The 14,058-nt window shown below is 62.0% G+C and overlaps 1 protein-coding gene across 4 annotated transcripts; it reads right to left on the bottom strand.

Moving 5' to 3' along the window:
* Positions 1 to 409: 409 nt before the first annotated feature.
* Positions 410 to 13,303, bottom strand: LOC121335221 (protein O-GlcNAcase-like). 4 transcript variants are annotated; one of them, XM_041403096.1, is made up of 17 exons: positions 13,215 to 13,303; positions 11,456 to 11,507; positions 9,932 to 10,029; positions 8,659 to 8,789; positions 8,053 to 8,224; positions 7,642 to 7,740; positions 7,089 to 7,373; positions 6,860 to 6,982; positions 5,093 to 6,420; positions 4,844 to 5,018; positions 4,503 to 4,559; positions 3,700 to 3,785; positions 3,378 to 3,482; positions 2,109 to 2,200; positions 1,555 to 1,747; positions 1,312 to 1,483; positions 410 to 1,095 (listed from the first exon to the last, which is right to left on the bottom strand). In XM_041403096.1, the coding sequence occupies exons 1-17, from the start codon at positions 13,252 to 13,254 to the stop codon at positions 959 to 961; spliced, it is 3,345 nt and encodes a 1,114-aa protein (XP_041259030.1). In that variant the 5' UTR covers positions 13,255 to 13,303; the 3' UTR covers positions 410 to 958. The 4 variants fall into 4 exon arrangements, with proteins under 4 accessions (XP_041259030.1, XP_041259031.1, XP_041259033.1 ...); XM_041403097.1 differs by lacking the exon at positions 13,215 to 13,303 and adding an exon at positions 11,827 to 12,041; XM_041403099.1 differs by lacking the exon at positions 13,215 to 13,303 and having other exon boundaries at positions 9,936 to 10,029; positions 11,456 to 11,489.
* Between the last annotated feature and the right edge of the window lie 755 nt (positions 13,304 to 14,058).

Raw genomic sequence — 14,058 nt, 5'->3', positions numbered from 1 at the left:
GCCGTCCCGACCCCCACCCAACCCTCGCTTCACCCGTGGGCAGCCGGCTCCGAGGGGCAGGAGAGGGAAACGGGCAGGAATGGTTCGCCCTGGGTGCCCCTTGGCAGAGGCTGCAGTGGGGGGGATGGACAGATCCCCCCCTTGGTCATCCTGCCTGTGCTGGGCAGGCTGTGGCCCCCAGACCCCCCGAGCCCGAGGGTCCCATCCTGCAGGAAAGCCCTCCAGGGCTGGGGCTGTGAGCATGGAGGCTGGGATGTGTGGGGAGCTGCTTTGTGTGAGGGGACACAAGACCGACTGTAAGAGCCGGTGTGAGATGTGTGAGAGCGTTTGAGGGTGTGAGAGGGATGTGCTAGCACCCCAACACTTTCCCCCAAGAAACGAGCCATGGTGAGAGCCCAGCAAACGCTTTATTGCCAAGGACAGCGCTTCCCTCAGGCCCCAGGCACAAAAACAGAGGCTGCCTCACCGCATCCCATATCAATCCATACAGACAAGCAGATCTTCAGTGCCGAGGGCCAGCCCCAGCACTGACCACCCAGTCTCAGGCCACACAGGGGATGGAGAGAGCTGGGCAGCCCAGCCTGCGTGATGGGGACACTCTTGTGGCACGAAGGCACCGTGCTGTGCCCCAGGATCACAAACCCAAACGCTGCTCACGAGCTCCTGCAGGCCTGAGGCTCTGCTGGCCTGGGCACCCAGCAAACAGCAGCAGCTGGGGTGGCACAGAGGTGGCCGAATCCCCTCAGTAGCAGCAATATCTCTCTGCTACCCAGGTATCTGACAGCCCTGCACACATCCCAGTGACATCCTGCCTGCCCCCATGTCCCCTCTCACGTGTACCTGGCCTGCTCGAGGTGCCCCGCTGCTCCCGCTTGCTCAGGCCAATGCTGTGTGGGATGGGGGGTTCAGCCCGGCCCGGGAACCAGCCTGGCCTGGGGCACTGCCTCCCTGTGCCCCATCAGAGGAGACGTCCCAGGAGCTGAGAGCCGGGAGAGCTGCCCCAGGCCACCGGCAGGGCGACAAAGCCCAGCTTGCTGTAGAAGCTCAGCTGCTGCCGGTCGGCGTCGCTGACCTGGCAGAACACTCCCCGTGAGCCTGGAAGGGAGGCGAGAGCTCAGGGCACTGGGTCGGGGGGCACAGTGACAGGGACCCCCTCCATAAGGGGATCGGTGTCTCCCCTGCCCCTTTGCCACAGCGTGATGCCCTGAGACACAGGCCCACATGTCCCCAGTGCAAGGGGAGGGGACAGCTCCCGGCTCTGGTGGGTGAGGAGCCCTTGGATGAAGGGCAGCACTCCGAGGTCATGCTCACCATTGGCTCTGAGTGCACTCAGCAGGCAGAGGGCCAGGCTGCGGCTGGCCCCCACATCCAGCACACGGGGGGCTGTGCCCAGCTGTACCAGGGAGGGGAAGCGCCTCAGCACGGGCTGGGGCACTGCCAGTGGCTCTGAGTGGAAGAAGAGCACTGCTTCCTCCAGGGCATCCTGCGGGAGACAAGCACAGTGAGGGAACGCCCTCCACCTCTCCTGTCCCTGTGCTGCAGGTGTGCCCTCACCTGTCCCAGAGCTGGCCCCGCTGTGCCCAGCTCTGGGGGGTACTTGTGCCGGATGGCCGGCAGCCAGCTGCTGTCTCGCTGCTGCAGGAAGCCTTCGGCGTGGAGCGCTCCGGCTGCGTAGCCACAGGGGCCATCCTCATCCTCCAGCACAAAGGTGTACTCCGGGCTCAGGCTGAGGAAGCTGCCCAGGAGCCTGCCAGGCAGAGCGGGAGCAGGGCTGAGCTGAGCCTGCAGCCCCTGGGAAACCTCAGAGCAGCCTCCCTCTTCATTCCCCAGCTGGACAGCACACCCAGCACCCTCTGACCACCCCTTTGAGACCTTCAGCCAAGGGGAGCCGTTGCAGCCTCCAGCATCCAGGCTGGACATCCTCAACGGTGGCTGCCATGACCCTGGTGGACATCAGCATGGAGATGTCCCTCCCTGTCCCTCCCAGTGAGGACACTGGCAGCCGTGAGAGAGCGCTGGTCCCCACAGGGATGCCAAGAGAGGCCATCTCCTCACTCCCCAGCCCTGCACCATGTCCAGGAGGGAGCCTCAGAGGGGCCACATCTCACCTGTCACCGAGGAGATCCGGGTGGGCCACGAGGATCTCTGCCACTTTGGGATCACAGTCCAAACTCTCCCGGCACATGCGGTAAAGCTCTCCCTGGAAGAGCCGGATCCGTGTCAGCCCTGGCTGCACCTGCACTGCCACGGTGCCAGCCACCACCTTCTGCTGGCCTCGGGCTCATGGCCACAGCACAGGCAGCCTTCAAACCAGAAATTGCCATTCTGGTCAGGCATCCCGAGAGCAGCTGCTGGAGCCCGCTCAGAGCAGCCAGAACGGCACCAAAACAACCCTGAAACTGAGATCTCCAGAGAGCCTGAGCACAGCAGGACATCCCCAAATGTCCTGGTCACAGTTGAGTTTGCTGCTGCAAACATTCTGATAAAAGCCTTGCTCCTGAAAGGGGAGGCTGCCCTGATCACCCAAAAGCAGGGGCAGGACCGTGCCCTGCTGTGCCGGTTCCTGCAACGGGCCGATGGGCTCAGCTGGCTCTTCCTCTCAGCATTGTTGTTGCCAAGGTTCAGCCTGAGCAGACGAGCTGCACTCGTGTCTGTGCTGGCTGGATTTGTGGTGTTAGCCTTTCCTTGAGCTGGAGAGGAGCAGGGTGAGGGACAGGGGTGCTCGCTGCAGGTACATGGGAAACCTTGAGCATTTTGTCCCTCCATATCCAGATTCTCCCTTTCCCTCCCAGTCCCATCAAGGGATGGCAGAGCAGAGCTGGCGCCAAGCAGGTCACAGCTGACAGAAACTGCTGCTCTCCAGCAGGGAATCACCCCATAAACTGGGTGAGTGTTTGAGGAAGGGATTTGCAGATGGATCCCCACAGGCTCTGGCAGTGCCCAGAGCTGCAGACTGGGGAAGGCTGCAGGAAGTTGCCATCCACACTTGTCCTGTTCTGGATTTTTCCTGGAGATCAGCACTGGGGATGCTCTGGAGATCACCCACAACCTGGAAACCCTGCCCTGGCGCTGGTTTATCCGTGGCTCAGGGGGTTCCCTCTCCTGCTCTGCCCTGTCACAGAGAGGTGGGTTTGCTGAGGCCACAGCACATTCTCCAGGCCAGGATCTGACACGCTGCTGACCACACTCCCAACAGCTTCCCCAGGCAGCTGTCTCTGAGCAGAGCTGGCCACAAGGACCCTCCCCACTTGTGTCACCCCACACTGGGATCTCAGCCTGGGCTCAGCAGCAGATGAACCTGGCACTCATCATTTTATGGGCAGCACAAGCCACGCAAAGGCTCTGGCAGGACCCCCCCTCCATGCCATGGCTCCCACCTTATCCAGGGGCAGCAGCGGGCGCAGCAGGTACAGCTGGCTGGACGGGAAGAGCGGGGGTGGATGGTAGAAGAGGTCACAGCTGTTCCCCACGGGCAGCAGTGCCTGGAAGAGAAACAGTCCTTCAGCTCATCCTGGCTCCAAACCTCATCCTGGAGGCAGCAGGAGAATGGCTTTGAGACTGCTGAAACGCCAGGAACCGCAGCTGTGGTGCAGGGTCAGCTCTGCCTTCCCAAGTTTGCAGCAGCTTGGCAGAAGGGTTGGGATGCTGGCTTCCCAAATGTTCCTTCAGCCCCACGGCGAGGGAGGGACACACTCTCACCTGCAGCTCCCCAACGAGGCCCCCACGGCGCGCCCAGGGCTCGGCGTCCCTCCCCAGCAGCATGGGGGCAGTGATGCTCTGGCACCCTGGAAGCAGCAGGACACAGACACGCGTGAGGTGAACGAAAAGCTGCTGGGCAGGGGGAGATCAGCTTCTGTCACAGCTCCAAGGAGCTGCTCCCCAGCTGTGCAGCCCAGGATGGTGAGAATGTGCCCTGAATGCTGATTCCCTAAGGAAGGGGCTCAAGGCACACGGCTCCCTCTCGCACTGAACTTGGAAACCTGCTCAGGTCATCAGCTGGTAGCAGTTCTTGGTTTGTAAGAGGTCACAGGGCCCACAGAGCAACCAGGGGGCCCTAAACCAGAGGAAAACTGTGCAAAGTGATGCACAGGCATTCAAAACACAGCCCTACCTCTCACCCAGGGCATTACTCCTTCCAGAACCCTTTTTCCACAAGGCTAAGGGGTCTTTGGGATAAAAGGGCTGAGGAACCATATCCTAGAAATGGCTGTGAGATATGGTGAAGATCTGCTCCCACCCTGGCAGCACTCCCAGGGCCATTCCTGCAGGCAGAGTGTGGGGAAGGGCGGCCTGGTGGCTGTGGCATTCACATTCTCTGAACAGAGAGAGATATAATTCTCTCTGTGCTTCTCCAGGAAAAAAGCTGTGTGAGAGAGAATTACCTTTCTCTCTGTTCAGAGAATGTGAAGGCCACAGGTGGCGAGCTCTGGCTGCTGCTGTGGGGCTGGAGGTGACGGGGGGCAGCAGCCAGGAGGGTGAGCCAGGGCAGTGCCCATACTTACAGCCAAAGCAGCTCCCCCAGGTGCCCTTGGGGTCAGGGTCGCACAGGAGGTGACCATCTGCAAAGGAGGCGAGGTGGTGAGCACGGGACACGAGGCAGCAGCAGCAAAAGCGTCAAAGGGACACTTTTGAAGGGACCCTGGCCCTACCAGAACCCCACACCTCCGGGACAGCTCCCAGACACCTTCACCTCCTCCTTGGGGAAGAGGGCGAGCATCAGGTGTGCCCCGGTGCTGCAGCTCTGACACAGCCGCGTTTGGAGAGGCGTGCTGGGGGCTGGCAGGGCTGGCAGGGGCTGGCAGGGTCTGGCAGGGGCTGGCAGGGGCTGGCATCAGCCACGTACCCAGCCACAGGACGAAGGCACCGGCGGCCAGCAGCATGTTGCGGATGTCCCAGAGGTAGGGGTGCAGGTCGTAGAGCAGCTCCCTGCTGGCCGTGCTGACCAAGCGGCTGTGCAGGCGGCACGTCCGTGCGCAGAGCAGCTGGAAGGACTGAGCCCGGCCCCGCCACCGCCTGCCCTGGGGACACACCGCCTCTCAGCCACCCGGGGGACACTCGAGCCACCGCAGCCACCTACCAGGAGCTGCCTTACCCCGCAGGCATCAGGCGCCGTGGCCGGGACCCCCACGCTGAGGCTGTTTGCTCGCAGCCACCGAAAGTGCTCCAGGAGTTCCTGGGCCAGAGCCCCGTGGTGGTAGGGCAGGTAGAAGAGCTCCACCAGCATCCGCACCTCCTCCAGGCTCAGGGGTGCCGTAGGGCTGGACACGGCCTCCTCTGGGCTCAGGGGTGCTGTGGGGTTGGCTCTGGCCTCCTTTGGGATCATCGGTGCCATGGGGTCAGACTCAGCCTCTTCTGGGGTCATCGGTGCCGTGAGGCTGGTCCTGGCCTCCTCTGGGGTCACCTGGGATGGGGGGCTGGTCCCGGCCTTTTTGGGAGTCATGGGGTCAGACTCAGCCTTCTCTGGGGTTATCTGGGCTGTGGGGATGGTCCTGGCCTCCTCTGGGGTCACCTGGGATGGGGGGCTGGTCCTGGCCTTCTCTGGGGTCACCTGGGATGGGGGGCTGGTCCTGGCCTCTTCTGGGGTCACCTGGGTTGTGGGGCTGGTCCCGGCCTCCGTGGAGGTCATGGGGCCAGACTCAGCCTTCTCTGGGGTCACAGGTGCCATGGGACTGGTCCTGGCCTCCTCTGGGGTCATCTTTGCTGTGGGGCTGGTCCTGGCATCTTTGGGGGTCATGGGGCTGGTCCTGGGCTCCTCTGGGGTCACCTGTGCTGGGGAGCTGGTTGTGGCCTCCTTGGGGGGCAGCGGTGCCATGGGGCCAGGCCCAGCCTCCTCTGGGGTCACTGGTGCCATGGGACCAGGGCTGGCACCAACCTCACTCAGTGGGGCTGGGGCAGCAGGGCTGGCACCAGCCCCAGGCCCTGGGGGTGTCTGGGGCACATCAGTCCTGGTGGCCTCAGGCTGGGTGCTGCTGGGGGACAGGACGGGCCTGCCATTCCCTGTCCTGGCATCCCTGGTGGGCAAGGAAACGTTCTGACTGCTGGAGCTCCTGGTGGGGCTTGGGCTGGGGAGGGTCTTGGTGGCCACTGGGACTCCTGCAGACTGGGCACTGCCAGCCACGCTGGGCACAGCACAGGGGGGCTCACAGCTCCCTGAGGTGAGCTGGTCCCCAGCCCTTGTAGGGCTCTGCTGATGGCCCGTGGGTGTCCTGTTCCCACTGTCCTGATCAGGCTCTGAGGTCACCTCCCTGCACCCCTCCTCTGGTGCCACTCCACAGGGCTCAGGGCTGTGCTGATCTGCCCCACCAGGAGCCGAGCTGTGGGGCTGAGGGTCGGGAGTGACCTCCTGTCCTCCTGCCGTGCCAGGCTGCAGCTTTGGTCCTCCCTTGAGGCTGACACTGGGGTGTCCTGAGGTCCTTCCTCCTGCCAGAAAGGAACAAGAGGGAAGCTCCTTTGGCACCTGCATGGAAACCACTGCCCATGGGGCAGGATGGTGCCAGGGACCTCCACCCCTGAGCTGGCAGGGGCTGAGCTGCCAGGACCCTGGGCTCGAGTTCAGGCCCCCAGAGCTGGTGAGGCTGTGGCTTTGCAGAGGCAAACATTGCAAAACACCAAGCTCGCCCCTGGCTGACCTCTTCCTCCAGAGCTGGCCCAGGCTCTGGTTCTGCCAGCCAAGGAAACCCTCTCCAGGCTGCAGCCATGGCAGGAGCACCCACAGGGCAGCACCCACAGCTGCCACACCAGCCCCAGACCCTCCAGATGGGCAGGGAGGGGCTCCCTCACCCCCCAGCCACCGAGCTCCTGGCAGAGCTGATCCAGCACTCCAGGGATTGAGGGATGCTGCTCGTGCAAATCCATTTACCTGCCTCCAAAGCCTGCTGGTTTATCTCAGCCACCCAGTCCCGCAGAGCCAGCTCCAAGGCTTCCTGGGGGCTGTAGCTTCCATCCTGAGCACCTTGGCTGTCTTCCAGGGCTCCCTCCATTCCTGAGGAACTGCAGCTGATCAGCCTGGGCAGCCCTGGCTCCGTGCAGGCCAGCTGGGCAGGGCAGGGCTGGGCAGGCAGAGCTGCCCGGGCACGGGTGCCAGCTACCTGCACGGTCAGGGTGGGCACAGCTGCCCAGCTCGCTCTGGAACCAGGTGCCCAGCGTGTGGATGGGGATGAAGTTGGCCTGGAGCTCGCAGTTGGGGTTGAGGAGCAGCCCCTGGAGCCTGGAGGTGAGGCCAGGAGCTCGGCCCATGTAGGGGCCCAGGAAGACGCGCCTGCAGTCGTAGTCGTTGGCGTAGAGGTTGTCCCAGATGACGGGGCGGCGCCTCAGGACAGCCTCCACCTCCTCCAGCAGCTCTGCTGAGAGCTCCTGGGACACCACCTTGGGGCCTGGGCCGTCGGGCAGGGACACACGTGGGCACAGGGTCCATCACAGACACGCAGCAGGGACACGGAGATGAGGCTGCAGTCAGCACAGCCACGCTCCCCAGCCAGGAGAGCAGAGCCCCAGCTCCAAGCCCTGCCTGCCTGGGGCTGCACACCCCAGTGAGAGGCACCACAGCGGGGTCACTTGCTGGTGGCTCTCCCAGGACAGCCCGTGGCCACAGGGTTTGCAGACACTGCACGTGTGTGTGACCCAGACCTGCTCCTGGCTCACCTGTCCAGATGACAGCGATCCCTGGGAGCAGCTCCTGGCCGATGGTCTGCAGGTAGCAGGACTGGCTGGGGCTGGGAGAGCAGAGCGAGCTGCAATATTCTGGGGAGAGAGCACAGAGCATCCCCTGAGAGCTGGGAACCAGGAGAGGAGAGGGATCATGGACTAGTCCTAGTCTAGTCCTAGGTGGCCAGAGCTCCCCTGGGAGGATGAGGAGGCTGGGAGGGGCAGCTGAGACTACGGACTAGCCCTAGTCTAGCCCTGAGATGGCCAAAGCACCCCTGGGAGGGTGAGGAGCCCAGGGAGAGCTGTGGGGGCTGCCAGGGCACTCAGCTCTCAGCAGGGACCGGGGAGCAGCCAAAGGACACCCCGGTCCTGAGGGGGCTCCCCGCTTTGCAGGGCTGCAGGCAGTACCTGTAGGGCAGAAGAGGAAGATGGAGGGTTGGCCCAGCTCCTGGTACACCTCGTTGGCCACAGAGGCCTGAGCCTGTGCCAGGGAGGGGAAGACATCTCTGTCAGCTTGGCACATGCAGGGGTCGATGTCGTCGAAGAGCAGCGCGAAGGAGCGGCACCCCACGGCAGCCACCTGCGGGCACAGAGGGGGGCTGCTGGGACCCCCGGGCAGCAGAGAGCCCCAGGGGGCTGGGCAGGGGCATCTGGGCACGGCACAGCACGGGGCATTCCTGCTGAGCCGCGCCAAGGGAGTAGCAGCTGCCCACGGAGCGACGCCACCATGCCAGCAGCTCTGTGCCCTCCCTGGGGAGCCGGGGCTCTGCTCCAGCCTGTGCCAGCCCTCAGTGCTGCCCAGAGAGTTCTGGGCTCGGCTGGTCCTTCTCCTGTCCCTGGTCAGGCACCCGTGGAGCCCTCAGCTCTCTGTCACAGCGCCAGGGACAGCACATCGGCCACGGGCAGCCCAGGGCTGGTCCCTGTGTGCAGCACCCCCGAGCAGCACGGGGAGCACACACAAACACACGTGCCCCTTTCCTGGGAGCAGTGGGATGAAGGAACGGCCCACGGTACCTGCCTGAGTTTTTGCTGCAGCAGGAGGCGATCCCCAGCGCTGGAAAACACCATGTCCTGGCCAGCAGAAACGGCGAAAATAAACTCCACGCCCTGCTCTTGGGCAGCCTCGATGAGAGACCGCATGCGGGCTGGGGACAGAGCACAGCACAGCGGGCCTGTGAGAGCTGGGAGGCACGGGGGAGCGGGGCACGGGTGGAGGGGGACGAGGGGTGGAGGGGGAGAGGGGATGGAGGAGAGTAAGGGATGGAGAGGAGTAAGGGATGGAGGGAAATAAGGGATGGAGAGGAATAAGGGATGGAGCAGGACAAGGGATGGAATAGGACAAGGGATGGAGGGAAATAAGGGATGGAGGGGGACGAGGGATGGAGGGGGATGAGGGATGGAATAGGACAAGGGATGGAGGGGGACAAGGGATGGAGGGGGACAAGGGATAGAATAGGACAAGGGATGGAATGGAACAAGGAATGGAGGGAAATAAGGGATGGAGCGGGACAAGGGATGGAGGAGAGTAAGGCATGGAGAGGAATAAGGGATGGAGGGAAATAAGGGATGGAGGGAAATAAGGGATGGAGAGGAATAAGGGATGGAGGGGGATAAGGGATGGAATAGGACCATGGGATGGAATGGAACAAGGAATGGAGGGGAATAAGGGGTGGAGGGGGACAAGGGATGAAGGGGAATAAGGGAGGGAGCAGGACAAGGGATGGACAAGGGATGGAGGGAGACAAAGGATGGAGCAGAATCGAGGGATGGAATAGGACAAGGAATGGAGGGTACAAGGGATGGAGGGGGACAAGGGATGGAACAGGATAAGGGATGGAGGGTACAAGAGATGGAATGGGACAAGGGATGGAAGAAAACAAAGGATCGAGCAGGACAAGGGATGAAGGGAGCAGGGGATGGAGTGGGACAAGGGACAGAGGGAGAGTGAACCCCAGGATTGCGAAAGGAAGGAGCTGAGGTCTTTGGGAGGGGAGATGCTCCAGGGGGACCATTTCCACTCTCTTAAGACACAGAGGACTTTTGGCAAGGGTCCGTGGGCCTGGGTATACTCAAGCACATTGCCTGAGGCTGGGTGCTCCCTTAGGCAATTCCACGTGATGGGCAATCTTGGGAATCTGGGAATCTTCTTGCCCTTGGCAAGGTCTGGGGGCTTCCCTGCAAGGGGCAGGGTCCTGGCAGGATGGAAATAGCTGGGACACAAGCCATGCTTTCCCCTCAGGGACCTGGGATGCCTGCAGCCCCCCGAGGGGCCCAGCAGAGCCGCTACCTGCCTCATGCTCTGTGTAGGGCTCTCTCCAGAGCAGCCGGTGCTTCAGCTCATCCTTGGGTGCGTACATGTAGCAGTTCAGCCCCCGGTGCTGCAGCCTGTGCAGGGAGAGCAGGGAGTCAGCCAGGCTCCACGTGGAGACAGAGATCTCAGCCAGGGCTGAGCTCTGAGGTTTGTGTCACACACCAGCAGGATGTGCCCTCTGGGAGGGCAGACACCTCCCTCTTTTGGCACTTCTGTATGGAAGGCATCCGATATATTAATTTGGTTTTATTTATCCTCCTCAGCAGACCATGTTTTACATTTTCCCACGGTGAGCAGAGTAGAGAGCACTTCAGCTATCTCATGATAAAAGTCCCTTATTTTGTTTCTTTCCAGATAAAAAAAACACTGATGGACATGCCACCCTCATGTGCCACCATGTGAACACATCCCAGTGCAGCACCAGACAAGACCTGCTCATTCCTGAGGAACTTTAAAACATCCCAGCTTGTTTTCCTTCCATTTTCTGTACCTGTATCTCAGGGAGCTGGGGGTGTTCAGACTGGAGAAAAGGAGACTCACAGGTGCCCTTATCACTCTACAACTCCCTGAAAGGTGCCTGTGCTCAGCTGGGGCTGGGCTCTGTCTCCAGGCAGCACTGACAGAACCAGAGCACACAGCCTGCAGCTGCACCAAGGCAAATACAGGTTGGATATCACGATTTTTTTTTTAATAAAAAGGGTGATAAAATTCTGGAATTTTCTGCCTGGGGAGGTGGTGGAGTCGCCATCCCTGGGTGTGTTTAACAAAGCCTGGATGTGGCACTGGGTGCCAGGGTTTAGTTGAGGTGTTGGGGCTGGGTTGGATTCAATGATCTTGAAGATCCTTTCCAACCTGATCATTCTGTAAATTCTGTCTCTGCACTCTGGTCCTTAATCACACTTGTCACTGCCCACACTGTCACCACTGCACTGCCCACGGGAGGCCCTGCAGAGCCCCAGGTCACTGGTGGCAGTCACTGGTGGCAGGTCCTGTCAGTGCAGCTCATCCCACTGACAGCCCAGGCTTGGGCAGCAGCCTCTCGCAGAGGAGCTGCACAGAAACCTCCCGTCCCAGTGACAGATCCCGAGCTCATCCTTTGGTCACAGGGACACAGGCTGACACACAGACACGCGTGGGGGCTCACAGGGACACAGCAGGCGGGGATGGCAGCTGTGACACAGCTGTGCTCAGGATGGAGCGATGCCCCCCGATCCCAGCGGGATCGGCCCGGCTCAGCGAGCCCCGGCTGGCTGGAATTGCCCGCCTGCTGTCCTGGCTTGCTGCTGGTGGCAGCGGGGCTGCAGCGGGATGTGCGGAGCCCCAGCACCACCTGCCGGTCCCCCGTCTGTCTGTCCGTCCGTCCGGCCCGCCGCACCCCCGGCCCGGCCAAGCGCGGATCCTTCCCGGGGCCGGGAGAGCGCTGGGACAGGGGGACACTGCAAGCGTGAGGTCCCTTGGCTGCCACCCGCACCTTCAGAGAGGAAAATTCAGGGTACTTGCCACTGGAAGAGGAGTTTCCTCTGATCCATTGACCATGGTCTCCCATAGAAACCTGTAAAAGGGAGGGAAAAAAGGCAAAATGCAGCTGTTGGAAAGTGCCTCGGAATAGTGTCTGAAGGCAGAGAGGCACTGCCAGGCATGCAGCACCCCTTCTGCCTTTGGGACTCTTCCAGGGAAGGGCCCTTCCCATTTCTGCATGTAGGAAGAGCTGGGAGGTGCAGAGCTGTCTGCAAAGCCAGGGAGAAAGGATATCCAGAGGAACACAAACCCCTTCCCCTGGGACAGGCTGCTTAATGGGTTTGGAGAAATGCAGATTTGACAGCTCCTCAAAGTGGGGGTTAAAGGGAACCTGTCAGAGTCCCAGCACAGACCTGAGATTTAGCAAGAGAAGAACCTTCAGCCACTTCAATTCTCTTCCAGATCTGGCAGATGCAACGTGAAGTCTTATAGAAAATCCATTATGTCTTGGACAGTGATGGCAATTGGCCATCAAGGTATCTTCTGCTTTCTCTCTGCATTGTGGGCAACTTTTGGGTCAATCACTGCAATTTTCAGCAGTCAGGGCCAAGGGGAGCAGATATTGGGAAGTGACAGCATTCCCAAAACTGGGTGGTGCACAAGGGCAGGCTACACTGACTCCACCAAGCTGGGAGAAAGGACCAGCTCTCCATGAGGCCAGTGTCACCTCCATTTCCCAAAGCACCTGAGTGTCCCAGAGCTCACCTGCCCTCATTCCCTTGGCTCCCTTTGGCAGGAGCCCACCCTGCAGCCCCCAGCAGCAGTCCTGGGCAATGGTGAGGGGGTTTGCACCACAGCAACACCCTCTCTCCATCTGTCTTCTCCCTGCAGGCAGATTTTCTACCTGCCTGAACACCTACATGGTTATTCCATATCTTTTGAAATAATATATTTTCACCTTGCTATCCATCCCCCACCGTGCACAGGGCCAAATTTGTGGGCACTCGAGAATCCCAGCAGACATTTCACCCAAAGAAAGCTATTTCTGTGGTAAATAATTTGCTATTTTGAGATCCCAGCGAGGTCTCCAGAGTCCCTGCATGGCCCCTGCAAGTGACATTTTCACAGCACGTGTTGCTGTGAGCTGACGTGGGCTGCCAAGGAGGCCGCTCAGTCCTGCACACGCCCTGCCAGCAGTGTTCTCCTGGAATGGATTTTATTTAATGCATCATCCCTGTCCTCTTTCCCAGGTCAGCTCTACTATACCAATGATTCACGGCTGAATCACGTCAGCTTCTCCTCCCCTGCATTTCCTGTTTGTTTTACATTTATTGGCGTGGTGCTCCTGCTTCCTCTCAGGTGAGGCAGAGGGCAGTGCCCCTCGCAGGGCGCTGTGCTGCCAGCAGAAGGGCAAATGATTCTGCCAGGCCTTGCTCAGCCCCAGAGGGAGCTGGGGATGTGGGGAGGGAGAAGCACAGAGCTCTCCCTGGCCAGCACAGGTCCTGCACAGCTGCCCCATGGGCAGGGGGGCACACCGGGCAGTGCCCCTGAGTCCAGGACAGCCAAGAACCCCTGGAGGCCGAGCAGAGGCTCCCTGTGCCCCTCTGGCTCTGCTGGGGTGGCCGCAGGGCTCTCTGGGGACAGCTGGGAGCATCCCAGAGCCCTGGCAGAGATGGGGGGTCTGTGCAAGGGCCCCGCTCCCGCCTCCCCCCCAGCCTGGGGCCCTTCCCGACCCCGCTTCGCTTCGGGTGGATCGGAACAGGGTCGGGACCGGCCCAGCCGCGGCCCCGGAGGGACCTACCTTCCACCACGCCGCAGAGGAAGCGCGGCCGCTCCGCCATCCCCGCGCAGGAGCGGCCCCGCCGGGAGCGGGGACAGGCGCGGGGGGCGCGGGGGACGGAGGAGTGCGCGGGGGGATGGAGGGATGTGCGGAGGGATGGAGGAATGCGCGGAGGGATGGAGGGATGCGCGGGGGGATGGAGGAGTGCGCGCAGGGATGGAGGAATGCGCGGGTGGACGGAGGGATGCGCGGAGGGACGGAGGAGTGAGCGGAGGGATGCGCGGAGAAATACGCGGAGGAACGGACGAGTCCTTGGGGAGATGGATGGATGGATGGATGGATGGATGGATGGATGGATGGATGGATGGATGGATGGATGGATGGGGAGCAGGGGTGAAGGAGTGCGCAGGGGGATGGAGGGTGCGCGGGGGGATGGAATGTTTGCTGGGGGATGCAGCGCTGGCGGGAGGGGATGGAAGGATGAGCAGAGGGGTGGAACGTTTGGTGCTTGCGGGGGATGCAGTGCTCGCGGGAGGGGATGGAGGGTGCGCGGAGAGCTCCGCGCAGGGGCGGCTCCACCGCCCGCCCCCCCGCCGGGACGCGCTCGCCGCAGCGCCGGGGGCGGCCCCGCGGGTGGGGCCGGGGCCCGGGGCGGAGCGGGGGGGGGGTCCCCGAAATCCGTGCGGAGCCCCTGGGAGGCGATGCTTGAGCCGCAGACCGGAGCTCCCGGCGCTGCAGCCGCCGCCGCTCCCGGTCCCCCGGGTCCCCAAATTCGGGGGTCCTCCCGGTGCAACGCTTCTTCCTGCCGCCTTTGAAGCTTCCCGGGAGCCCGCAGCCCCAGAGCTGTTCCCGAGGGGTGGAGTGT

This window comes from Onychostruthus taczanowskii, unplaced genomic scaffold (assembly GCF_017590055.1).
Source record: "Onychostruthus taczanowskii isolate IOZ18803 unplaced genomic scaffold, ASM1759005v1 scaffold2, whole genome shotgun sequence".
Classification (NCBI taxonomy): Eukaryota; Metazoa; Chordata; class Aves; order Passeriformes; family Passeridae; genus Onychostruthus; species Onychostruthus taczanowskii.
This window is presented reverse-complemented; position numbering and strand designations above follow the sequence as displayed.

Excerpts from the sequence above, each read along its gene's own strand:
- LOC121335221 (XM_041403096.1), bottom strand. The coding sequence starts at position 13,254 with ATGGCGGAGCGGCCGCGCTTCCTCTGCGGCGTGGTGGAAG. Across the intron at positions 3,483-3,699 it reads GCCTCGTTGGGGAGCTGCAG|GCACTGCTGCCCGTGGGGAA; the intron begins GTGAGAGTGTGT and ends TTTCTCTTCCAG. Across the intron at positions 1,748-2,108 it reads CCGGATCTCCTCGGTGACAG|GCTCCTGGGCAGCTTCCTCA; the intron begins GTGAGATGTGGC and ends TCTGCCTGGCAG.